This window comes from Cololabis saira, chromosome 21 (genome assembly GCF_033807715.1).
Source record: "Cololabis saira isolate AMF1-May2022 chromosome 21, fColSai1.1, whole genome shotgun sequence".
Lineage (NCBI taxonomy): Eukaryota > Metazoa > Chordata > Actinopteri > Beloniformes > Belonidae > Cololabis > Cololabis saira.
This window is the reverse complement of record NC_084607.1, coordinates 24227012-24254975: the sequence shown is the minus strand read 5'-3', so window position 1 is coordinate 24254975 and position 27964 is coordinate 24227012. Positions and strand designations below refer to the sequence as shown.

Below are 27964 nucleotides of genomic sequence, written 5' to 3'. Positions count from 1 at the left end.
GCATTTATGGTTCCGCGTTACACCAACGCAGAGCCTACGGCGTAGGGTACGCGGCGACGCGCACCGTACGGCGCGCGTCGCCGCGTACCTTACGCCGTAGACTACGCCGTAGCCTTACGGCGTAGAGCTCTGCGTCGATTGAAAAGGTCCCGGGCAGGCTGGCGGCTCCAGAAGCCTGCACGGCACCGCAGCGCACCGCCACCCGCACCGGCGCTCTCCGCCCGTCGCCGGGATGGAGAGAGGCGTCTCGGATCCGGAGCGGAACGGGTTCCCGGGCGTGCTGCTGTACGGGGAGTTCGCGGACCCGCTGAACGAGCGGCTCCGGTACTCGGTGAGCCTGACGGAGAGCGCCCTGAGCGTGCGGAGGATCTCCGCGTCGCCCGACAGGACCAATAAGGCGGTGTTCCACCTGAGCGACTGCGTCGGCTGCCGGGCGCACCGGGCGCAGGACGGCGCGGACGTCGGCGCGTACTTCACGGCGTATTTCTACCCGCTGAAGAGGCGCTGGATGAGCGCCGGGGTGACCCGGCAGAGGGTGGAGCAGTGCTTTCGGGTCGCGCCGGGCCAGGACCCGCTGGTGAACCTCCGGGAGGCCGAGAGATGGGCGCACGCCGTCAGGGATGCTGCAGAGCTGCAGGCTCCTCGCAGAGAGGGTGAGCATGGAGACATTACCATTCACTATTAACTTTACCATGGAGTTGATTCATAATTAAATCATAATCATGGAGTCATTTTGATGTGAAGATTATTGATGATTGAAGCTTATAATAAAATCAGCCGCTCAGATACCCTTTTTGCATAATGATTAAAAAAAAGTTTTGTAATAAAACTTAAGCCAGTGCAAATTAGGCTACAAATATTGTGCTTGATCTACTTAAAATAATGAAGGTAACTTTTTGCATGAGATTATTATATAGATCAAGAAAGACTAGTCTTTGTATAAACTACTTAATTTTTTGTATGTAAATAATACATTTTGTAAGTACAGTCCACTTAATTGTGTTAAGTTTACTTTATTTATCAAAATGAAGTTGACTTTACTTGCGAATTTTGTACATACTAAAAATTAAGTAGTTTATACAAAGACTAGTCTTTCTTGGTCTACATAAAAATCTCGTGCAAAAAAGTTAAAGCTAAATACAACAAGATCATTGCTTGTTGTTTGTGTGTAAATGAAAAGATTGCCTGGGATTACAGAAATACTGCTTGTTAAGGAAAAAAATGCACAATGTCTTGTTTTTTGAACAAATGCAGATTAAGTTCAAAACTAGATGTATTCATGTAAAGCAACAAACTTCATTTTTAATTGTCAGTGTATAAACCCACCTGTGCTGGCCTGATCTCAAAAGACACATATTAATCTTCCTCTGTCACTTCATCTAATCATTAAAAACAAGTTTTTCAGGAGGGAAACGCATTCCATCCTTCCCACGGTAACCAGCTCTACCTGTTCTGAGGGTGAAAGGTGCGCTTCACTGCCAGCAGCCGTTAAAAGTAACATTCATAGGAATTACACTTTATTATATTACGGTATAAATAAAATTAAAAAAAATAAACAAATTTGAGGCCATGTATGGGACTGACCATTCAGCTTTACAATACCAATTTTTTCCCCAAAAGAGGCAAAAGAGGTGTACCTTTGTTCATTCAAATGAAAGCAAATTAAAAGGTAAACTGGCTGAGTCTTTAGTTTGCTCACATGTCGATCATGCTGAGGTATTGCCACAGAGAGAAATATTTAAGTGAGAATCATACTTTGGGGATCCTACAAAGGTCATTGGGTGAGTGGGTGCATCCTCCAGTTTTTGTGCTTTTATTTTGTCAAAGTACAATTTCAGCATTCACTAACTGCCAGCACCATGTTATACTACTGTGGAGTGCACAAGTTAACTATAACAGCAACAACACCACGCCTACCACATCTGTAAATGCACAAGTGAGATTAATTCCTCAGGCTTTCCTCACACTGCACCATTTTGAGCCTGATTTGACAGTTGTGGAGCTCACACACACCGGCCAGGGGTAAATCTGTGAGGGGTTGGCGGTTCCCCCGTTGGCAATCCTTATGTGTGAACAGCTCAAAGACACATCAAAGACGCCATATTTGACTGCTGGTGAACATCTGGCGGCTGAACATCGGTAGACAAATATCTGGGAGACTCTCCATTCGAGCCACAGCCTTTGAGAGAGCAAAGTTTGGGCAGACTCCACCATAGGGAAAAGATGTAAACTTCATTTATATCAACAATTATGGCCCTGAACCTTATGTTAAAGCAAACCTAACACGAAATCAAAGGTCTTTAATGGCTCAGCTGAGAACAGGAATCCTTCCCTTGAATCTTGAAGTCGGTAGATTTAAAAACATTCCCGAAGATGAAAGGTTGTGTGAATTATGCGAACTTAATGAAGTGGAAAGTGAATCAAATTTTTTGTTATATTGCCCTCTGTATGATGAACTGAGAACTCCATTATTTACCGAAATGTTTGTTAAAAAACCGGAAATGTTCTGGTGCTCTGACGATGATAGAATGGACGGGTTGTTTAGCTTCAATGTTTTTAAGTTGGCTCATTTTGTTTCTGAAGCCTGGAGAAAGCGTCAGGATTGTTTATATGTTTAATTGGTACAGGGTCTGTTGTCTGGCTTTCATTTGCTTTATGTTCCTTTTTCTTTTTTTTGGTGTCTTGTAAGCCCACTCGGGCTGGGCACGTCATGTGCATGACACGGAAATAAAAAGTTCAATCAATCGATCAATCAATCAATCAATATATTCAATATATTCAACATTATAATGCTAGTTGTTTCACTGTCACACGTGACGTGTCAGGGACTGACACATGAACCTGATTGTGATATGCTGCCCCCATTTGGTCTGGAGTCATCACGCTTGCACGGAGTCCCTTGAACTGCTGCTTCACTCATGCTCGTGTCCGTGATCCTGCATCTGGAGCTTCCTGTGAAAGCACATGCACAAACACACACCAACACTCGTGAGAATGATCACTTAAGTGGTTTGATATTCAGGTGACCCTCTGTTGCGCAGGCTTTATTATTTCTGCTCAGTGAATTTCCCACAGAGAATTCACTGCTGATAGGTATGGAAAAAAAATCCCATCACAACAACGTCTGTTTTCATCCTGCTTTGCAGCAGCCTCGTGTAGTCAGGCCTCATCAAGTCCTGCTCTGTCCTCGTCTTGTTAGCTGTCTCAGACTGGTTTGCAGTGACAGGGTAATTAATATGAATACAACATGAGAGGTGTTTATGCCTCATGCTCGTTTTGCTGATGTCTACTGGTTCAGGCCAGGTCAGGAAACTTATTTTCTTTTTCTTTTTGTAAATCACAAAACAAGCATCCTTTCTTGGTCAGACAGCTCCGTTTAAAGAAGAGCCAGACATTTAACTTGGCAGTGACTCAGTGGGAACGTTGGCTGGGAAAGATGGAGGCAAGTGAGAGTAGTGGGCTGAGGTGGAGCTCCTGGTCAGCGCCTCCAGGTGTGCACCGCAAACATGGGGAGAGGATGCGTGCACATGTGTGTGTGATGAACAACATCTAGCCTCCCTCTGATCTGCAGCCAGTGGGAGTTTAAGATTCAGACCTGTGTGCCAGGAAGGCAGGCAGATGGAAATCTGAGAGGTAACTGGCTGCCCCCGTGTCCCTGTCCTCTCTCTGGACTCAACAAAGAGCTCTTTCTTTGGATGGTTTCAGTCCACGTTTCTGTCCTAGGAGTTTACAGTCTCTCATTTCAGATGCTTTTGCTTCTTTGCTGTTCTTTGCGAGTCTCAGTGATGATGTGATCCTATCATTAATTTATGACTTGTTTTAGCATTCCGGATCCAGACTAGCCAATAATACAGCATTTAACAGAATATATTATGCCTTTTAAATGAGTAATGCAGTGCTAATAGATGCAGCAGAATTGCCCCCGTTACTTGTCATAGAGGGTGTGTGAAAGTCAGTGTGATTCACTAATCCCTCATAGAGCATTTCTCCCTAAGTTAATTGCATGTCATCTCGTCTGGGACTGCAGATGGAAAGGTTGGATTAAAAGTGGAATTGCCGCACAAGATTGGTATTTAGCCGCAAAGCTATCGCGGTGGGACAGTTTCGCTTGAGTTTGAAGTGATTAAACACAGCATTTATTGCACGATGATATTGCTTACTGTGAGGTTGTAATGTTACCGGTTCAGTCTGTGTGTTGAAATTTATTCCGTAGTCACTTGGAGTATTATTCGTGCTGCAATTGGAGTGAAGGAGATGTAAATAATGGAGTGCATATACTATGATGCAGCCCTGCTGCTACAAGATCCTCCATGCAGTTGCACGCAATTCATGGATAGTTGATTTGACTTTTCTTGTAAGCCTTTTTTTAATTTTTGGAGTCTTTTTTATGTCTTGCAGCAATTGAGAGGTCTATCTTTTTGTCCAACAGTTTTTTAACTTAATAGATTTTACACTTGGTGGATCCAGTTCGTGCTGTGATGGTATTCTCCAGAATCAGGGTCTTAAAACAAGCAAAAAAAAATATAAACATGCAAGCGTGGCTACGATTGTTGTAAGATAATAACTTGAGCGTGCAAGAAGGGAAAGAAAGGACATTTCACCCTCCCCCCTAGAGGGACTGTTTTTTTTAGGCAGCTGAGGGTCAGGTGTGCCTGTCAGTGACTGTTGTCCCTGTGGGATCCCTGCTGAAGCTCTCAGTGAAGGAATCCAGAGCGAGAATGAGCCACAACAAGACCTCTCACCCCGGCCATCATCCCAGTCCCCGTGGAGCTCTGTGACACATGCATTTGATGGCCTGTCAGACCCTCCCCCCTTTCTTCCTGATGCTGCCTCTGTGGGCACTGGTGTTTATCCTCTCTGGACCTCTCGCCTCCTCCCCAGCAAACACTCACCCAACCTTGGAATGCAGCTTGTTTGCAGTCTCAATATAGTGCTGCTCCTGAACAAAAACATGAATTGGTTTCTAGGTTAAAGAAATCTCAGCTGTGCTGTGTGATATTCCACAGTGGAAACTTATACAGGATTTCTTTGCATGGTGATAGACTCGCTTCATTGAGGTGGCAACACTTCCTCCGTCAGCGCAGCACTTGTTCACAATGACAGACTGTCAAAGCTAGTCTGTTTATTGCCTTATTGGCTATGTGTGTGTATGTGTGTTTGTGTGTGTACCTGCTTGTAACTGTGAAATACACACACGACAGCTGAATGTTTGCTTGCCACAGTGATGCGCAGGATGTGCCTGTAGGTGTCTGATTTCTCGTCTCAGACAGATTTCACATCCGTCTCACATATTGTATAGACAGGCTGGGGAGGAATGTCCAAAAATAAGTTGTTTTCCAGTGACTGGGTTTAGTATTTTTATGTTTATAGAATGGGGGTGAAAAATGTTTGTTTACCACTTAAGAAACGGTAAAATATTCCTCTAGTTATTCACAGCTTTGGAAATAAAAATATGGCAGGACAATGTCAGCATCAAGTAATAAAATTCCTATTAGTAGCGATATATAATAAGAATTTAGTCATGGAGAGTCAAGAACAAACATATACTCTCCATGCCATCCATGCATTTTATAATCATCCAGACCTTAACAAAAACAGTTTTTATATTTGTTTTACTTCAACCTATCTTCATAGTAAAGTTGTATATATGCAGCCTTGTGTTTGAACGCTTCCAGCACAGAGTAGCAGCATCATGCTTGAGGAATGGTAATTATGTATATTTTTCTGTCAAGGCTGAAATATCTCAGTAGATTTGGGATGGATTGTCTGGTGTGGATTCAGCATTCTGAGAATTTTAAATACATATTGCAGTTTGGTGATCCTCTAACTGTAGTACCGTCAAGGAGCTGATATTTATTCTGTTATCTTTTATATCTCAACAGCTTTTGAAGGATATACTTCCGCATATAGTGAGTTCCACAAGTATTTGGGCAATAGCAAAGATTTACACTGCTGTGTACTGATTTTGATCATGAACAGTTCCTTTCCTTCTCCCCAGAAATCTGACTTAACACTTTTATTTAGATGTTTTCTGGGTAGAGCATATTGGTAAAGATTTGTGGTGTTATGGAAGGTGGCCATGACAGCGTTAGCTTCTTCCTGGCCTTGGCAGCTTTCCGAAGCCTGACCCAGGCAGTCAAGTCGTTCAGCCAGTTTGCTCCTCCTGGATGTGTTAGGAACCTCTGTTGTTCCTCTCAAATCACTAGTTTCTCTTGGATAAGTAACATGTGAGCACTAAAAAGTGTGCAATTCTCCTTGTTATTGATCATACCCAGGGCTGCACATAAGTGGGCCGCCAGAGCGCATGCGCCGTCAAAATCCACAGTGCGCTGTCAATCTTGTGCTGCGAAGCGCTTTTGCGTACCAACAGCTGGGGCTCATTTTATTGGTTGTGGCCAGACCAGAATACTAATATTAAAAAATCTATTGGGAGAGCTTTTCCCCAGAACTGCCACTCAAAGTTGGTACTGGCCAATCACAGCGCTCGTTACTCCCCCTCCATGCTCGTTGGGCAGGAAGAGAGGTAAGAATCAGCTTTATTGAACAAACCCTGACACGTCTCGTCAAAATGTCCAAGAAGCAAGCGCCATTAAGTAATTATTTTGGCGTTCCACCACCACCAACTACAAAGAGACGCCAAACTGAACCACTACCCGAATCGAACAGAAAACGTGTGTTCGCCGAGAAGTGGCTGCATGATGTTACGCGGCGACGCGCACCATGCGTTCGCGCTCCCGCGTATCCTACCCCGTAAGCTCTGCGTTGGTGCAACGCGGAACCATAAATCAGCCAGTGTCCGTCAGTGCGTGCAGCAGTTACCTGCAAGACGCTGCTCTGATTATGGCTCAAAGTTTATGAAAACCCCAAATAAAAAATAAATTAGAGAATATTTTATGAAATCAATAAACAATTCCATCATCCAAATTATAACAAATAAAGGTTCAACATATCTATTGAAATAGATTAACTTTTACACCATATTCTAGTTGAATTATTGAAATAAATTAACTTTTACACCATATTCTAGTTGAATTATTGAAATAAATTAACTTTTACACCATATTCTAGTTGAATTATTGAAATAAATTAACTTTTACACCATATTCTAGTTGAATTATTGAAATAAATTAACTTTTACACCATATTCTAGTTGAATTATTGAAATAAATTAACTTTTACACCATATTCTAGTTGAATTATTGAAATAAATTAACTTTGTAAAGGACCATATTGAGCCATTCATCTTTATAAGTGAATAAATATCGTTTTCCTGCATCCCTCTTTTATCGGTCCGGCGAGACGGGTCACCGTGTTTTTGGAGGCCCAAGTCACATATCCAGGGGCTCCTTTGAGCACCAGACCAAAATAATTATGTGCAGCCCTGATCATACCCGTCTGTTAGTATGAAAGATTTGGGACATGCAAAAATTATGCAAGTATATGCACAGTTTTGTCTACTCTCGGCTTGACTGCTGAATGCACTGTCTACTCATGAGTCAGTCACTGTCCTCAGTTTGTTCAAAATTCCACAGTAGACCAATTACTGGGACTACACACCTCTGTGCTTGGCTCCCTGTCTTATATTGTAATGATTTTAAATTCTTACTACATACACTCACCGGCCATTTTATTAGGTACACCTGTCCAACTGCTCGCTAACAAACATTTCTAATCAGGCAATCACATGGCAGCAACTCAATGCATTTATGCAGGTAGACGTGGTCAAGACGATCTGCTGCAGTTCAAACCAGCATCAGAACGGGGAAGAAAGGTGATTTAAGTAAAAACCGCTGATTTACTGGGAGTTTCACACACAACCATCTTTAGGGTTTACAGAGAATAGTCCGAAAAAGAGAAAATATCCAGTGAATGGCAGTTCTGTTGATGCCAGAGGTCAGAGGAGAATGGCCGGACTGGTTTGAGCTGATAAACACGTTAAACCTTGAGGCAGATGGGCTACAGCAGCAGAAAACCACCTCAGGCGCTGCTCCTGTCAGCTAACAACAGGGAACTGAGGCTACAGTTCACACAGGCTCACCAAAATTGGATCAGTCTCGATTTTTGCTGCAACATTTGAGTGGTAGGGTCAGAATTTGGCATCAAAAACATGAAAGCATGGATCCATCCTGCCTTGTATCAACGGTCCAGGCTGCTTGTGATGGTAGTGTCATGTTGTGGGGAATATTTTTCTGGCACACTTTGGGTCCATTAGTACCAACTGAGCATCGTGTCAACACCACAGCCTACCTGAGTATTGTTGCTGACCATGTCCATCCCTTTATGACCACAGTGTACCATCTTCTGATGGTACTTCCAGTAGATAACACACCATGTCATAAAGAATCATCTCAGACTGGTTTCTTGAACACGATGATGAGTTCACTACTCAAACGGCCTCCACAGTCACCAGATCTCAATCCAATAGACAGAGCACCTTTGGGATGTGCTTGAACGAAAGATTTGCATCATGGGCAGCCAACAAATCTGCAGCAACTGCGTGATGCTAGCATGTCAATATAGACCGAACTCTCTGAGGAATGTTTCCAGAACCTTGTTGAATGTATGCCACGAATGATTAAGGCAGTTCTCAAGGCAAAAGGGGGTCGAACCCGGTACTAGAGAAGTGTATCTAATAAATTGGCTGGTGAGTGTATGTGCTAGAGAGGAAAAACACTCAGTGATCTGAAGAAAGAGGCTGAGACATCTTATTTTCTTGCATGCAAGGGTTGGCGCACGAGCAGCGAACTACAACCATCCTGCCCCCAGCAAGGTTTATTTAAAGACATGAAAAAATGGGTGTGTATTTACAGAAGAAAAGGGTGTCGATTTCAGAGTACAATCAGGAAGTAGGTGTGCTGTGGGTGTGGTGTGGATCACATCATCGCACAGTGGATTCAGATGAGGCGACCTTGACACGGCTCACATGACGCAGCAAAGAATGGTGAGAAAAGCAGATAGATAAAAGAAACAAATCAAACAGGCCACATCATGGGAAAATATTTTCCCTCTAACAGTATGCAAATATATTTTATTCAGGTTTACTTTGTGCTCTGCTAATTGATTTTAGCTTTCTGTGCGTCTGGTACTACAGGGCCTTTGATTTTGCTTATATTAATAAAAGTTTTTATGCACCTTCCTCATCTTCCTCCTTCCATCCATGAAGTCCTATGTTTGGATCCTCCTTTACTCCAAAGCGTGACAGAGTTTGCTCTAGCTGCTTTAAAGTTTGACTAAACTGCAGTTTATATTCCATTTCATTACATATAAGCATATCTAATCTGATGATTGAAGAACTTTCCTCCACTTCATATATTACTTTTCTCCTTTAAGTCCTCAGGGTTTTCAGCTGTAGACCTTTTCAAGGGAATCCGTGGATTTATTAAGAGGATGATTTGCAGCTCAGCACACTTGAGTGCAGAACCTGTATCTAAAGCTCTTCCACTGTCAAAAGCTAGTTTCCACTCTATTCTGGAAGTGTATAGAGCTTTTGTGCCTGAAAGCTGCATTGTGCTGGTATACAAGTAGCAAACAAAGCCAACCCTGTGTTGAGTGAATGGAGGTAGAGTCTGGCACATGCCCGTGTGTTTTTGCACTCTTGCCTCAGACTTCCTGGTGGGTTCACACATCTTTCTCTGAGATATTTTTGCAGCTCCAATGTCCCGTCATCATAGAACAAATGAAGAAGAGGCAGGGGGTGATAACTGCAGCCCACCACAGGGCACAAAGAGGGATGCTGACACGATGAAATGTCTGGAGGAAAATTACCTGGATATCTGAAACAGATTTAACAGAGACCTAGTCACAACGAATATGCCCAAAGCACTTGCTTATGATGCAAAATGCCTTCAGATCTTAAAATTCTCAATAAGTATGATTGCATTTTATATTTTTACGAATGTTTCTGAGTGATACCAAGGTCACCTGCAGACATGGTTCTACATTGGAAGATGATGCTGTTGTTTCCCCCTTCAGTGTCTTAGTTTTCCTTTTCCCCCTTTTTTTATAACTCATTCGATATAGTCTCTGGTGACTTTGGTGAAGGGCGTCTGCTGCAAAGTCCAATTCCATAAACCAAAGTTTCTCCCCAAAGGCACATTAAAAGTTGTAACTCCTGTTAATGGCAACCAAGTACACTAGAATTTATAAATTTAGCCTTCATAGTGCCCTCCATGGCATTGGCAAACCCCAGGGACACACAATGCTTAATAGTGGCAACTGGGAGACTATTTCTTCAGGGCAAAATGAAACTTAAATGCTTTGGTAAATTAAAAAAAAGCTATATGAAGGAACTTGCCTGTTTGGAATTATGCCTGTTGTCTTTAGAAGATGATAAATCATTTCAGTTGACAAGGTCATAAGTGAACAAAGCTAAATAATTGTTGTAGTCAGAGATCGTTTTCACTCAAAAGACTGAGTGACAAGTACTAGCAAGTTAGACTCGCAAGACATCCAAGACGCTACATTTTACCCAAACATACATCCATCCATCCATTCATTCATTTTCATCTGCTTATCCAAAACCGGGTTGCAGGGGCAGCAGTCTAAGCAGAGATGCCCAGACTTCCCTCATCCCAGCTCCTCCAGCTCTTCTGGGGGGATTCCAAGTGTTCCCAGGCCAGCCGAGAGACATAGTCTCTCCAGCGTGTCCTGGGTCTTCCCCGGGGTCTCCCCCCGGTGGGACATGCCTGGAACACCTCCCTAGGGAGACATCCAGGGGGGCTCCGATACAGATGCCCAACCATCCAAACAACTTAACTAAAAGGCACTCTAATATATAATTCTGCATTAAAGCCTGTAATAGTTAAACAAAAACAATATCATCCATTGTTCTTGTAGCTTGTTGTGCTGGTCTGTCCCCTCTTTTTCTCTTCTGTAGATGTTTACAGGCCTTTACAGGAGCTTCCAGAGCTGCATGTTGCCCTGCAGTCCCACCCTCTCACTATTCCAGTGTTTACCTCCATCTGTCTATATCTACACCCTGACACAAATGACTGTGTCATTACCACACTGGTGCAGACTTGATTGACAAGCTGATGAGATCATTAATTAGATCCAGGTGTGTTGATGCAGGGAAACATCTAACACATGCAGGACTGTAGATCTTGAGCACCAGGGTTGAAGACCACTGGTCTATATAGATGCCTGTTGGATATCTACTGACATCCTGACCTGCAGTCCCCCCTAGAGACAACTTGTGTTATAATAGACACAATATAAATAGAATTGATTGATCCTTATCTTTATTTTTTCCAAAGATAAAATGGAAATAAAAAAATTTGAAACATACACATTTGTGAAATCTTCCTTCATAATTGTGTTTTTTTGTTCGTACAATATATGCTGAGGCTTGTTGGTGAGGGAGCTGATCTTCTGGGTGAATGTGGTTCCTGGGCAGAGCAAGGACTCTACAGAGCTCACTGGAGTGTCAGAGGACGACAGGGGGAGGGGGGCTGCGTCCTTTCTGAAGTCCACTTATCTCCACTGTCTTGAGAGCGTTGAGCTCCACATTGTTCATGCTGCACTGTGACAGCAGTCTATCGCTCCTGTCGGCCCACTCTTCCCCATCACAGATGAGGCCAATGTGGCTGCTGTCATACAGGGAGAATAGGAGAGGGTAAAAATAGAAAACAAGTCATATTTGCATTTATCAGTTGTAGACTTGTTATGATCTAATTGTAAAGTTCTGAATACGATGATATGCTGTGTGATGTAGAATGAAAAGACCTTTTCAGCCATGTCAATGAGAAATGAATAGTTCTATGTAAAGTTACAAGGAAAATGGAATATATAAACCTTTCAACTCCAATTCCCAGTCAGAAAGCTCCCCAAACACCCTGTTAACTCGGTACATGAGCGATGAAGTTTTGTCATTCTATCAGTCAGTGCTCACTTGAAGGAGACAAGCAGTGGGAGGATTTCCTGGCGGGCATGATAAGATGTCGAAAATGGCCATTAATGATTGGTAAGATTAAAATGAAAACATCAAGAAGTCCTCTGCCTTGATAGAATGTCACATTAAAATTAAGTACCGTCAGTCTGAAAGCTCTCAGCTGGTGACTCTACAGTTTACTTCTTATTTGTGTGTCGCCTCATATTTCTGCGCCACAAAGACCCAGAGGGAAGAGGCTGTTCTTTTATGTTCTTTTAAATATTACTCTCATTTCTACACAACTGTGTTCTTCACCTTCAGAATAGAATAGAATAGAATACTTTATTGTCAATGTACTTGGGTACAGTGAGATTGAAAGCCGCATCACCTCTCCAGTGCAAACAAATAAGAACAATAGTGCAAGCAATAAGAAATATAAGAATATAAGAAATATAAATAATATAAAAAATATAAAAAAAGGTTAAGGTGGATTTGAATAGTGAAGACCTGAGATTCTATTTACAGATGATAGTATATAGTTACACATGTAGTGGAATATTGCACAGATAGTCCGGGAGAAGTATTGCACGGTAAAAAACTCATTCACTCACTTGTCTTTTCTTCATCTGTCTCAGGTGTGACGTACACAGAGCTGCGCAGGCCCTGCAGAACCATGATCCTGGTGAACCCCCACAGTGGACGTGGACAGGCTCTGCAGCTCTTTACTGGACACATACAGGGCATGCTCAAAGAGGCCTCCGTTCCCTACAAACTGTTCATTACAGGTCAGTCAGAAACATGTTTTCCACATGCATTCAGCAGGCACTCTTACCATGATCAGCTTCACATGAAACCAGGGATTACACTTCTGACCACATCATGGGATGATCAGTTTGAAAACTAGGTCATCCCACCAGTTATACACACACAAGCTGGAGAGCCTGCACCAGCGTGTAATCTCTGACAGACCTTCAATCAGATGTTGTTTGCATGTCATTTTTCATACAGCCCAATGTGGCACAAAGTGCTTTAGAGTTATAGGTTTCTACTGTGAAATAGCAGAAACAATAAAGAAAAATATTAAAAGCAATATCCCCAAACTCCCTTCCCGATCTTACCCCACCATAATCCAACAATGATGTAAAGTCTTAAAACTCTCAATACATAATAACTGTAGAAACACAGTAGGATTGATAAGGATTGATAAAAACAATAGAAACTCAACTTTTTATTTCTAAAATCCTAAAAGATGCCATCAGAAAATGATTAAATGTCATAAAACAGAAATGTAGAAATGTATCTTATTTACAGACTGTATTGCAAATACAATGGACCGATTTGCCAATTCTTAAGACATCCAAGCTGAATATAGTTCTTAAATGTGTTAAGAAATGTAAAAATGTAATTGCAGTATTTAAAAAGCTTGAAAAGTTACTTGTCATATAACTATGCATAAAGTAGCACCAAATAATTCCTCTCATGCTCTAATATGAAGTTCAGTTTCATTTGATATATCACCAGTCACGACTTCAGCTCACACTGCTACAGTGGACATCATGCCGGAGGCGTCAACGAGACTCGAGAAAGTTATGATGGCAGAGTGACCGATGAAAAGATCAAACCAGAGTAAATCCTTGACTCTGGTCCGTACCGTCTCTTCCCGTGTCCCTGCCGGACTGTTTTCTACCTGAATGTGTCTTGCCGTGGTTTCTGTTTGGTTCTCTGCCTGGTTAGGTTTTTAGTTCTCTTTGTTTTTTCAAGTCAAGGACTTCTTTTGTTTTTGATTTGGATCCTGCTCAGCAGCGCTTTTTGTTAATAAACTACTTTTGTTTGGAGCTCCTGCCACCTCAGTCTCCTGCCTTTGGTCCTACATTTCTGGACATCGTGACAGAACGGACCAGCCGGGAGGAAGGAAGACATGACAAGACTTGATGAGGTGCGAACAATCAGGGCAGATAGGAATGAGGGAATTCAAAACAGAACTAAAACACAAGGACACTTTCAAAATAAAACAGAAACAGCTATAAACCCCAAACCATGACACATTTCTCTGTGCCTGTCTGACCCTTGGCTGTTTTGCATACAAACTTCAGCGGCCCAAAGATAGTGAGATGGCGACACTGCACAGGATCACAGCCCATCAATACCTGGGAAATGTCTAATTTTGGTCGGATTAAGGCAACAATTTGGGTTTCTGTTAGTGCATGTAAACGTACTGAGCGATATTATGGAATCCCCATCCATCTCCTCTTAGCTAGGCCAATGGCAGCAAGACCTGCCACGTCTGTTGACTTGGGGTGCTGTTCATTCTCCTTGATCAGGAAGAGGGTGAATATCCATCCCTGCAGGTCTGCTAAGGCTCTGGTTAGGAGGAGAGGGCTCTCATATCCAGATGAAAAGGTAGTTGGTGGCGTATTGGGGTGGTCAGAACGATGGATGTTTGTAATCAGAGATGTAACGATACCAATTTTTTCCTTCCGATTACTTTTTTTTTCTGCTATCGGTTGATATTGAGTAATGTTCCAATGGCAGTATTATCTTTTGCTTTTCTTTTTCGTATTTCTTTTTAATACCATAGGCCTACTGAGCATTTTTGGTTTAACTAACATCGTATCAAGAATGATTATTAAGTTCAGAGCTGTTTGAAAAGTTGTATTTCTGACCTCGGAAATTTCCAACCGGTCATCTTGGATAATGAATTCTACAGTTTTGCCCATCAATCTTCATGTTTTAGTCTGGAAACCACACCCTTGCCCCATGAGCATGTCAGTTCTCCTTATAGGATTTTACAGCCCGAAATAATAATAATAATAATAGTACATGGTGTCGGATGGTGCATAGATGTAAATACTGATATCTTTATTTTCGGGAGAATCTGTGACTACCTCAGATACTGGTATCGGTATCGGAACAACTCTATTTGTGGTGAAGGCACTATCTGGTATAATACCAAGCTGATATTCCTGGTTATCCCACTCAAATATTAAACATATCCATCTTCCCTGACACACACTAAACTCCACACATGCATACATATCAGAGCGCAGCAATTACTGCGATCACAGATTCACGGACCACATTTTCACAGCAAACGTGAGCGTGTGCTCATTCCGCACACACATCTGCAGGCGCCCAGGCTCGTGCAAACTGCTCATTAAATGCTTATTTCTGTCAGGCCAGCTGCTCTACATCTCCTATGATTTGCTAAAGCCTTTGCATGACCTTTACCAGTATTGTATTGGCTACTGTCATCAGAGCCTCTATTCTCCATGAGTCCTCTCTCTGACTACAAATGAGCTGCTACACTGGACGGCTTTAAAGGAGACCTGTTATGTCCTTTTTTCCTTTTCAAAAACGGACACAGTTTATGGATATCTGAATGGTATGTCTGTAATATGTGTTCACCCTTGGTTAGCTTTAGAGTGGAACTGGCATTTCAAATCCACTACATTTCCTTTTCCAATTGGTGTGCCTCTTGAAAACGGCGTTAAGCTTTCTGTGTGATGTTAATTAGGGGACTACAGTGAGCGTACAAAAAGAACTGAACAAACTGATTATGACATCACCCATATGTTTTCTGAAGAGTGCTTTTGAAGCCTCCCTGAAGCCACTCTGCATGGCGTCGTATTGGCAGGAAACTGATGCCCCCCATCTGTGGTTAATCCAGAAATGGGCAAATGGGCAGAACGATGAGGCCCAGCTGAAACACACCCACCTCAGTTTATCCGGCTCGCTCATCCTATGATACTAAATGTTACATTACATTATGACATTCTGGTCAAATTTGTCCATCTACCGTAATTTCAAATGTTGCTATTGACACAACATTTAAAAGGAGGACTTGGGGAGCTCTGATCCAGGACCACCGGACCCCTCAATGGACTGGTGCATGTCTAACTGATGTGGCCATGGAGTCCACATAGTCCACATCTATGTCCACATAGATGCATCTGTGCTCTGGAATGCCAACTACCGTTACCTTACGTTCTTTCCAGTCCTATTTGTCTATCAACACACACTTTAATTTTCTCTGCTGAAACAACATTTGATGCAAGGACTGGAGAAACTCTGATGGAGTGCCACCGAGCCCACCAACAAGCCTCCGGGCTTTTATTTAGAGCTGGGTCCGGACAGAGGTCAAGGCAGAGTTAGGCAGTCTGAAGGGGGGGATGCCAATCTGGAAGGTGGTTCTACTCCCTACTGGTTAGCTAAGCTTCGTCCTTGGACCATTCCAGGCCAGCTCACGGCCTGTCACATCCGTGAAGTAAAATGAATAGAACAACAAACCACATTATCTCAATAAAAATAATGATGCACTGTTTTCTATTTACGAAAAGCTGAGAAGTCATGTCAAGATAGTGTTTACATAGCTGAAGTGATGACATCTAGCCATCAACCATATCAGTCGTCAATCAGAAGAGCTCACCCCTACTCATGCATAAAGTTTGTTGCTTTATATAATTGTAACTGCAGTGCTCCTTAACAAGACCTATGAATGAGATGGAGTGATTAGAACAAACCATGGAGGGGGTGAGAGCACGCTTCAAATGCTGCTTTGAGAGAGATTGATTGCTAACCCTGAAGGCAGAGCCAAAGGCCAGACACCGCTTGTGTATTTTTGTTTGTGTTTTAGTCTGGTTCGCTTCAGTGCCCTCCGTGCAGACTCCTGGGACTTGAAGGAAGGTCAGGAGCTGGATGGGGATGGAGCTGGACACAATTAAAAGGGAAGAATGTGGGTCAATAAGGGCAGTGAGTGGTCAGAGCCAGTGAGATGTAACTATAAGCCGGTGAACTCACCACACACCTCCTTGATGAATGTATCATGCTGCCTTTGCCTGAGGAAGGACAAGCAGCCACGGAGGTGACTCTCGTGTAAGCGTGTACCTTTTACATACTGCATGACGCATACGGTGTACCAATGTTATTCTTTACCTGGTTTAACCTTAAAGGAAGTCAGCTGTGGATAGTGGAGAAAAGGGATCCACCACTTTTAAAGTGAAGCAACTGTAATTTGCTCTGGATTTCAAGTGTGTGCTTATCATTAAAAGCCTGTCAGAAATCCTTATCATCTGTGCAGCAGATAAGAGTCATCTTTCAATCTGGCAACTGTATTACTACAACCTTAATCTGCAGCTGTCTTCAGCTGTTCTCTGATGTTCGTACGTGTTTTCCAGCCGTCTCTTAAGTAAGGAAGCGCCTGGGAAGGAAAGCGTGAGTGCAGGGCCCGGTAGGTTCAAAAGGCTGAGTCAGCTGTGCAGCGTCCCCCCCCCCCCCTCAGCCTTTCTGTCAACACGCCACTGCATCTCCGCCTCCAGCAGCCCCACGCTGCAAACAAACAGCAGCGACACTGGTCCCTGGAGAGCACGGCCAGAGACGGGAGATGCTAACCAACGCGAAGGCAAAGGGTCGATCAATAATTGAGGAAGACTGTTCATGGCAGGAGGATTCAGGGCAATATCCAGCTACTAAAGAAAGGAGGAAGAAAATATAACGAGCTTGGAAAACAATAGTAATCTAAGCATGTTATTGCCCAGCCTTGACATGGTAGTTGTTAGCTTCGCCATGCTGGTACCCAGATGATGCAACATGATCCAACAAGGAGCGTTTTCTTTTTGACAGATGCCTTCTCATGTACCAATGCTGGCTTTTCACTAGCCCGATCAGCAGCTCGCTGCAGCAGGGACGTAGCCTCCCACTGATACTGTGTCGCCCCAGCTAAAAGCTGAGCAGTTGTAGATGTGTCCCTTTTTCCTCTTCATTGTGCTATATTTAGCTCTTTCTCTCCCTTTCAAGTAATTTCCACACACAAAACGACGCTGGGGAGTCTCAGCTGGCAGGACTGTGGACTTTAATGCTGGCGGGATGAGCCCACAGACCCCCAGCAGAGGGACCCACTCAAGGATGCTGCCAATAAAACTAGGCTGAACAAATAGCTCCCTGCAGCACCAGCGAATTAACCAACACACACACACACACACACACACACAAGCAGATATTTCTGACACAGATGTTTGGAGGCTTGCTAAGCTGCCTCGGAGATGTTAAGTAGCCACTGGACGAGCAAATGCGATACGTCTGGCCTGATGAAGGGAAATTGAATCTCTTTTCTGCCTAATCTCCCTGATAAAGGGAACATGTCTCTTTCACACCCCTTGCCCTTGTTTTCTTACTTTACCAATTTGTCTGCCACATTGCTTTATCTTTCGGTTTTCTCTCACATTTGTGTTCTCCAGAGCATCAGAACCACGCACGGGAGCTGGTGAGAAAGGCCGACCTGTCCCAGTGGGATGCACTGGTCATCATGTCTGGAGACGGGCTGCTGTTTGAGGTACAATGCCCATTTCTGCTTAATAACGACGTGCTTTTTAATCAATCACCAATGATACCAGCCTGCATGTCCGTCTTTCTATTCTCAGCACTTCTTGGAATAGGCTTATGCAATTTTAATTTCAGTTTCAAACATGACAGAGGAGCTCAGGTGCTTTGACTCTTGCTCCAAAATTCGATGGATTTGCGAGAAATATGTTTTATGTTCTGTCCTCAGTCGTGGTAGCATCAGGTCGCAGGACAGAACAGATTCAAGCTTTTTTAATCAAAACGTTTTGTCATGCTTCTGATGTGGAACCATGCTTCTGTTTCTGCTTTTGTTCATTCAGGTGATAAATGGTCTGATGGAGCGAGAAGATTGGCAAGAAGCCATCCAGATCCCCCTGGGTATCCTACCAGGTGGCTCTGGCAACGCCCTGGCCGCATCTGTCCACCACTACTCAAAGTGAGTCGGGATATTTATTAATGAAGCATTTAAATGCATGGGCTAACGGTGCAAACGCATGAACCTTTTCCGGCCTAAGTAAAGATAATTCATCTTCTTCCTGTGTAATTACGCTGGAGGCTGACTCAGCAGATAGCAGGGACTGAGACAGATTTGCTGTAGAGCAAGAGGTCAGTTCAGGTAGCTTAAACTCTTAAAGGAGTGATGTAACAGGTTCAGAAACTCAGTATTATGACTGATTTCAGTCCTGAGAGCAGCTGAGGAACTTGTTAATCCGGCATATGTCCATGGTGTCACTTCCATCTGCTGGTTGGTCGTTGGCGCGGCATCAAAAAAAGTGGTACTGCTCTGCCAAAATACCACGACAACCTCTGGCTTTCAAGCTGTTGGGCTTCTGGATGACACAGTATGAACTCGGTGAGCCATATGATCTGAAGGCGTCCATATTAGCCTTCCTCAGGTTGGTGAGGACGGGGCCATGTGTGGAGAATCACACAGGATTGTCAGACGTAGCCTCCTTTCGTCCCTTTAAAGCCATTTACAAGCTTTCAGGTTAGCTTTACAGCTGCTTGTCACCTCATGAAGATTGCCCATTCGCTCTAATTCACGCTTATTGTGTATAATATGTGCCTCTAAAATATCTTAGTTGTTATATGAGACACATTTCTCTCCACTGGGAGTCCAACCCCTAGATTTAGAGTCAGTCAAACATGCAGAAAAGTCAGAGGTCTTCGTGAAATGGCTGCACATTTCACATTGTTTTGGTCAAAATACTGCAGCGATACAGTACAAAAGTATCCTTCTCAACCATGTCTTTACAGTTCTGTTCAGAACGGCCAGTTTTAGTGGCTATTCACCATAAATATTTCCTTATATTTGCAATTTCAGGCATTAGTTTTGTACTTGTACTAGTTTTGTAGCAAATATCTATACAGCAAAGGTAATGGGGTTTGTTTAACATGTGAGCATTTCTTTTTGCCCTTCTCTCTCTCTCTCCATTCTCTCCCTACAAGCATTTTTAATGGTTTAACTTTAAACATCCTCCCATTAACTTGTCCATAGGTTTGCTATAACTACAACACATACTGGTTCCTCAGATGTTACAGATGTGCAGCACTCTACGACAAACAATTGTGCATTCATCAGCAACACAAATCTGACCCCGCCTTCCCACCGGCCGTGTTGGGATGTTTTTGACTCAACTTTGACATTTACAAGCAGGATCATGATAAGTCACGCGATCTTCACTAATGTATGACTTCAGTATTCCAGTGCAGTGTCGTCAGTGCAGGTTAAGCACCTGGGAATAAAATGTGCATGTAGATTTAAGAACGTTTGGTGTTAAATCCACCTTAAAATTCTTGTTTGCATCCGTGGAGACAAACGACCAAATCATGGACCAAGTTGATTTATCTGCTCTTCTTTTTCTCAGCTGTTAAAAAAAAGCTAGATGGAACAAATCAAATAGTATTTTTTTGTTTTATTGCTCACTAACACTGACATGGCGTTGTGTTGTGCTATACTTAGGTCTCCTCCAGCATGGAACGAGGAGCTGCTGCTGAGCTGTGGCTTCATGCTGTGCAAAGGTCTGGTTGGTTCTCTGGACCTGGTGTCCATCCGCTTGGCCTCCAAACAGCGCCTCTTCTCCTTCCTCTCCCTGGCCTGGGGCTTTGTGGCAGATGTCGATATCGAGAGTGAGAAGTACCGCCATGTGGGAGCTATCCGCTTCCTGATGGGCACCCTGGTGCGCCTGGCCTCTCTCAGAGTGTACCAGGGCAGGTTGGCTTATCTCCCTGTGAAGGAAGCACCCAAACCTCCGAGAGGAAGCACAAACGCCAACCACCCGCCCTCCACGCCTCAGCACCCCTCGCTCTGCTCTTCCCTCCCCTGCCAGCTCATCCCTAAAAATTCGCCCAAGCAGAGCTCTCGCCACGGTGGCATCGGTACGAACTCCAACCGCAACACTATCGCCAACTCCTCCAGCAGTGCCATAACCAACAAGAGACCTGAGACGCAGAACGACAACGAGACGGCGGCCGCGGCGGACTCTCTGCTCCCCGACCTGGACCAGCCGGTTCCGGAGGGCTGGACGGTGGTGAAAGAGGAGGACTTTGTCCTGGTGTTGGCTATTTACCAGTCCCACCTGGCGGAGGACCTGTGGACGGTGCCGGGTGCCATGGCCGACGACGGCTTGATCCATCTGTTCTACGTGACGGCGGGAATCTCCCGGCCCGCCCTCCTGCGCCTCTTCCTGGCCATGGAGCGGGGCGCCCACTTGGCGTGCGGCTGCCCCCACCTGGTGTACGAGAAGGTGAAGGCCCTGCGGCTGGAGCCCACGTCCCCACAGGGCATGATCACGGTGGACGGAGAGATGGTGGAGTACGGGCCCGTTCAGGCTCAGATCCACCCCAGCATGGCGCGGCTCATATGTGGTTGAACACGGAGAGCAAAGATTCTCCTCTTTCCTTTCAGTTTGGCCTTTTATACGCTATAGTGTCGGTTTCTTTCTATCTGCTGTGTTTTCAGAAGTGCCAAAGACAATTATTCAGCCTCTGGAAATTCCTTTATTTTTCTACAGAGATGACTCGTCCCATTTTTATGGACCCCTCCGACTCCCCGTGCCCTCGGTCTCTCAATGTTAGATTCAGGGTCACAGCCATGGAGGATTGTTCTCGCTTCTGGCTGGTCCAGGTTCAGAAAAAAGGGGAGGAATAGTGTGTGTGTGTGTGTGTGTGTGTGTGTGTGTGTGTGCGTGGCCTTGAGAGAGCAAGTGATCCTCATATATGTTTGTGTGCAGTCAAGTGTGTGTACATATGCGATTGTACACGAGGAGCTTTGGCAGTACGGTGACAGAGGAGTGCGTGGTGCTCTCTGCTGTCGGACCTCATAAGCCTGGCACATGTGAAGAGAAGCACATTTTCCTGTCCTGGGAGGTTCCTGGAAAAACCACGCCCCCCTGCCCCCACCCCCATCACTCCAGGCCGACAATCTCCCCACCGGGCGAACACTCTGACAGCATCGCCTGCCCTCCAGCTTAGTAAAAAAAAAAAAAAAAAAAAAAGTTGTTTTTTTTAACCAAGGAGATCTAAATCCCCAGTGGATTTAACATCATCAGATCTGTAATCTTTACATAGTTTATATAAAACATTCCCACAAACCAGATCTGGCCATGTTTAGTATTATCACTCCATGAACCACTGTCCTCCTCTTCTTCTCTCGTGTGTGGAAACTGTTGGAGGGCCAGCTGAGGATACACCTTTACCACCGTCTGGTCCATTTCCTGTCCTCCTGCCCCTCTTCATCTGCAGCCATCATTTACTGCAAGAACTGCCTCCACTCACACACGTACACAGTTCCCCCTCACATCATCTGAAGCCCAGATCCTCGCGTACACATGCATACCCTCGCATCTTTGCAGCACTTAGTGGGGGGGAGGGGAGTGATCTGCTAGTGCGCATATGATCCTTCGTCTTGCCATCTTTAGAGTGTGCTCTCGCTTCTATCCTGGGCTAACAAGCCATCAGCACCTTACGGGTCCCTGATAGGAGACTTCACATCTGTACAAGTGTATTTTTAAACCATTTGAAAAACTCTTAATTGGACATATTAGACCGGTTTAAGCACACTCGGGGGGCGTACAGTGCAGGCGTTGCAGCGCTGCATATTGAGATGCATGCCATCAACGTGAGCTTGAGGAAGTCAAGTGTTTTCTGCTGATCCCTCCGTGCGTCCTCCCTGCTAGCTGCCGGTGCCGTGGTGATGAGCATCAGTGCGCTGGAGCGGAGGAAAGTGCAAGTGTTAGCATTATCATCAGGCCCACTTGCACACTCTTGCACACGAGTGCAATTCCTCTCACACGCACCGGTGTAGTTCAGGCTGCACCAGGACTGCAGCGCAGGTGTATCATCTCATCTCTCTCACAATGTCAACGCGCTGGAGAAGATCAGACCGTAGCTGAATCCTGCTGCATTTGCTGGAAACAGAATCACTTCCCGCTGCAGAAACAGAAACAGAAAGTCGGGAACGTTGACAGCCTAATGAGGCTCCGAGAAAGTGCTGATTTTCAGCTTTCAGTGGTTTGACAGACGCTTAACTGTTACCCCTCGTGCGATACAGCCACATGCAATAAGATGACCCGCTGCTTTTTCCTAGCGCTTGTTGAGGAATCTTCCACTGGACAGAGCAAAGATATCTTTTCCTAATGCACATAGTTGTAAAAATGATTAGGGACTGTTCGAAGGAAATTGGTGATACAGTGGCGAACAAAGTAGAGAGATCAGTGAGGTCCTGTAAACTGCAGGATGTATTACTGAAAATTTAAGGAAAGATTATTAGATGGCACCTAAGTTGCCAAATGAAAAGCTGCTCACGAGGCCTTACACCAAAAAACATGAGAGACCGTTGTGTTAATTTTCTTTTCTCTTCTGCAGTTTTAGGTTCTGCTATGCATTTGCATATATGAATGTGATCAAAAAAGAAAAAAAAAGGATTTTCAGCTTTTCAACACCTTGTAGGTATCGCCGAGGTCCATTCTCATAATGAAAACAATCATTTCTCAGGACTTGCACTTACTACTGTTCAACTGTTTTAAAGAGGCTTTTTTAACAAATATTGTGTTTGAGGAAAAAGTTGCTTGGGCCGTTAGTTTCACATTCAGATTCAAATTTTATTGTCATCGCACAAGACGTACAACAAAACCGGGTCTTCTTCTCCGGCATCTGTAAGAAACAGAGTATGTTGATCCTCCTTTTAAGCAGAGCAGTGGATTTGAGGGTCCAAGTACCCAAGGACACTGCTCCTCGTCACTTATGGCGCTTTTGCATTAGTACCGCCTTAACTCGGTTCTACCCGCCACGGCCCCGTTTTGCGCTTTTGCACTAGGGGCTGAGACGGGTAGAGCCTCTCCAAGCCGATACTCTTTCTGTAACCATTCTGCCGAGGTTCTAATCAGGGCTGAGCAGGGACTATTTCTGACGTCACCACCCTCCACGCCACTGATTGGTCGGGGGGCGGGGCCGTCAAACGTTTGAATCAGGAAGCGGGAGTCAGCGCGAGAGCGACCCGCGGCTCGCAGCGATTTTTATTATACAGCGCAAACGTCTGTTTGGTGATCCAACTCTGAGGTGCAGATGTTCATAAACCTGGGGGCTGACGAGAGAATTAAAAAAGGGATGTAGACGGGCTGTTTTACTCTCAGCCGCTCGCGGCTCCAGCTGATTTCTGAACAGCGCCGACACGAACAAAGGTGTTGCGCAATCGAGTACGTCACAGCAGCTTCACCCAAACCCCCCCACTTCTCCCCTGGCTGTGGAAAAACAAACGGGGACAAACGGGTAGAGCCGCGACGAGCCGCGACGAGCCGCGACGAGCCGAGCCGGGCTAAGGCGGTACTAATGCAAAAGCGCCATTAGGTGCTAGTAATGCCAGCATCTGGACCATTAATGGCAGCAAAGGTTGTGTTAGTTTTCTGAAAGAAGGTAAAAGGTGATGCCCTGGAATATTTGAAAGGATGAGATTAATTTTGACAGCATACAACCAAAATGTTATCTTCTTCCCTTTGATCTCCATAAGAAATAAGTTTCTAGAACATGTGAACGCGCTACTCATGACCAACTGTAAGCTACAGATGTGATGTAGTCTGGCTTACATTAGATAGGCTTCTGCAAGCCATGATTCAGGCATCAAAGACTCGACTCATATACAATATGTGTAAAGCTTAAAGACAGATGTATGGCTTCCATGGCATTGTTGTTTAGTCACATCAGTTTCCGTTGCCATCAAGGACACAACACACCAATATATCTTTTCGTTTTACTTCCTGCAGGATCCAGCAAATCATTTCACTCACGTAAAACAATTGGGCCCACGATCACCCACTCTACCTTTAAAGGTGATTTATAGATCCCCGTCTCCTGGCAAAGAGTCAACTGATGTTACACTTTTGATTTGCATACTGGTTGAACACGCAGTTAAATGCTTTGTGGGATTTTACATTTTAACAGATTGGTAGGTGGGATCAGATAAACAAACACCCCCTTCAGTTCTAGGAAACCTATTTGTAATCACAGATAGTTGTATCTGCTTGGTATTTCTGCCCGCCGCGTCTCCGGCGACGCCTTTGGGCTAGCCGCGAGATGTGCAGCCAGGAAGCCCCCGTCATGGATGCTTCTCTCCATTGATCCTGGAGCGTCTCAGGGCGGTGCTGCTGCAACATTTACATGTTTCTATGACTCAACAGAAAACTTCTAAATATTCTGAAACAAACTGCACTTTAAATTAAATGTAAAAGCTTGATTGAACACATTTAAATATACACAGTGCATGACATTTTGAAGCTGGACAAAGATGGGAGGCAGGGCAAGTTTATTTGTGTAGCACATTTCATGTATAAGACAATTCAAAGTGCTTTACATAATAAGAGTTTTTTTTAAGTGTTTAAAAAAGAGTTGAAGAGCAGAAATTAAAGACAGACAGACAGTTAAGAATGAGATCCAAGAACTAAAGGTGCATTGTGGGAAATTACTGAAATGCAGCAGTAAATAAAAAGGTTTTCAACTTTGATTTAAAGCAACTGAGCGTTTCAGGAGAATAGTGTTTGCTGTCACCAATCAAATCCCCACAGTTGAGCTTCTTAAATAAATCTGCAGCATTTGCTGTGACTGGTTGTTGTAAGAAAAATGACCCCCAAGGTGAAACAATAACATGAGCAACAGAACAGAGTAGTCCACTAATAATTGTGTGCGCAGAACCAGTTGGACTGTTTTATCAAGCAGAATTGTGCAGATGAGCTTCTCCTTGCGTATCAGCTGCACTGACACAGAACTGTCTACTCTGACTGGATTTCACTCTTGCATTGGATGCATTCATTTGCTTCAAGTCGGATCAAGTTCAGCTTTTTTGATGCGTTTCCCAAACATACTGCCTTCCTGAGATGTTTTGCAGAGGCATTGACCAAAGCTCCTTGCCTTTCACAGAAACTGAATGAAGAAGAATGGAAAGCGATGACACAAAAACATGTAACTGCTCCCATTCTCAGATTCCCAGATTACCATCTCTCCCTCCACAGTCCCTTGAAGAGTTTCATTGTACTTGAAGTGGATCTTGCCGATCTGATAATCTTGGGTTTCCATTCACACTGCAGTGCCGATTTCCACCTATGACTTGATTTTACATTTTGAGACTTCTACATATACTGTATAATAAAATACAACTCATATCCCTCATACTGTACCTTCTACCATTACTCATTGAAGTTATCCAGCTGCTTGCAATGTATGACTGTGTCGTGCAGGTTGCATGCCTCCAGCTGCAGCTTTCCACGTGCATTGTTCATTATTAAATGTATTGAGTATATGGGTAGAGACGAGCTATGCAAATGCCTTGTCATGGCTGCAGATATTTGGAGCGAGAGCGCTCCCTGCTGGGCCACCGTTGAACTGGGAGCGCTGGCTTCATCAAGAAAATATATCCTTTGGTTATACAACACAATCTCTTCATACTACCACCTGTTCCCTTCTTTTTAAATTTAGATAGAGATTAATTTGACCACATAAGCTCAGCTGCAGAGGAGTCTGAATTGTGTGTCATTAATGAAAGCCAACATCCAGCTCATTGTAATTCATCATCTGAGGAACGGGCTCTTGAAAATAATAATCAACATCATGCCGTAGGCTGTTACAGTGCTGTTAACTTATGGTACGATACTGTTAGATGTTCCACTGGATTCTTTAATGTATCAGCAGCTCTTAAAAACACAAATGTTGATATATGTCTCTTCAGTACTGCTACTGGAGAAAGTTGTGTCACAGACTTTGAATTGAAATGAATTGAACCTGGTAGTTAGAATCCCAGTAATGTTTTTTAATGAAATAATAATAATAACCTAATCATTTATGTACCATGTACATGCTGAAAATAATCAAAAATCTTCTTAAAGTCACTTTAAGTAGCAATGCCACATCTGACCACACGGGGGCAACATATCACAAAGATGTTCAATGCAGCGTTCAAAATCCCGTGCTTGCACACCTGTGCTATTGTTTGAGTGCATAAATGCAATGTCTTCGCTAAGTGGATTGCAAGTACCCAACCGGTGCATTCAAAAAATGGTCCAAATATTCAGCGTAGAAGGCACCCGGTGGTCACATTCTTGTTAACTTAGCAGAAGTGGTGGGCCACACGTTTACTATGATTTCAGATTTTTTTCTTTAAAGATGAAAGTCATCCATCTTCAGCATCGACAATGATTGCAACTTACTTATGGTATGTGACAAGGCAGTTACTTGGGTAAAGTAGCCAAGACTCATTCAGCATTTATTCAAATGCTGGAAAAGACACACTGAATTGGGGCTCTAGTGGGACAAAGTAGTATTACCAGATGGACTGGGCCGTCCTCACTCATCAATACAGTATTATCATTGACTTTTGTCAACACAGCAGATCGTTACGCCTCCACGTGGTTCGATGTGGTTATACTACATTGATTGGCTTGAAAACTTGTGTCTTGCTATTGTATCCACTGTAATCAAAAGATAGAGATATTACCTTGATTTATGGATAAATTATGAATGTTATGAGTCATTTATCAGTCTTATGTGTTGATATACGCTGGCTTCTCGAAGAGTAGATCAGTTTATCAAAAAGAAGAGAAAACTTTGGTACTGTTATGTGATTTGTGTGCCACGTATTTGCAGCTTTTTTTTCTTTAAAGTGAGTTAAAATAAGGAACGATATTTCAGTGCCTTAGTCTTTACACAAGAAGGTAGTTAGGTGGTGCACAAATTAAAAAAAAAACGAAAAACAAACTTTTAGAAATACATTCTTGACCATATAATTTTGCATTTGAGTATGCTAAAGATGAGTGTTTTTGTTTTAGTCTTTTTGTTTTTCTCTGATGTTGCTTTGGGGCTCCATTAGGTTCTGATCTGCACAGCCAGAAAGGACTGTGTGTGTATGTGTGTGCAGAAGAGACAATCAGGCGTTCATCTCCTTTTGTTTTGATTTTTCTCCTGTTTATAGAATTTCTCTCCGTTTTTTAAAGATTAATAAACATATTCATTAATAAAAAATGTCTTCTCTGTCATTTTTCTCTGAACATGTTATGCCCTGTCAAAGGACATTTAATAATGTGTCAAACATATCTGGAGGTTTTTGAAAGCTTAAGCATGAAACCCAAGCGTTTATGGAAGTTATGGAAAAAGATGATGCACCAAAGTAAAGAAAAACAAAACACCACATCACATTGGCAGGCAGTCGGGAGTTGGCCCTTGATCTTTATATGTGAACAACTCAAAGATATGTCAGATATGCGCACTGATGCTATG

The 27964-nt window shown here is 43.6% G+C and overlaps 1 protein-coding gene across 1 annotated transcript; it reads left to right on the top strand.

The window, feature by feature from the left end:
• Window positions 1-182: 182 nt before the first annotated feature.
• Window positions 183-27686, top strand: LOC133421817 (sphingosine kinase 1-like). The gene is made up of 5 exons (XM_061711593.1): window positions 183-653; window positions 12505-12654; window positions 18103-18197; window positions 18526-18641; window positions 20169-27686. The coding sequence occupies exons 1-5, from the start codon at window positions 233-235 to the stop codon at window positions 21076-21078; spliced, it is 1692 nt and encodes a 563-aa protein (XP_061567577.1). The 5' UTR covers window positions 183-232; the 3' UTR covers window positions 21079-27686.
• Window positions 27687-27964: the final 278 nt, after the last annotated feature.

Bases quoted from the DNA above. Each gene is read 5' to 3' on its own strand.
- LOC133421817 (XM_061711593.1), top strand. From the start codon at position 233: ATGGAGAGAGGCGTCTCGGATCCGGAGCGGAACGGGTTCCCGGGCGTG. The intron at 654-12,504 runs GTGAGCATGGAG...CATCTGTCTCAG, and splicing joins GCAGGCTCCTCGCAGAGAGG to GTGTGACGTACACAGAGCTG. The intron at 12,655-18,102 runs GTCAGTCAGAAA...TGTGTTCTCCAG, and splicing joins CTACAAACTGTTCATTACAG to AGCATCAGAACCACGCACGG.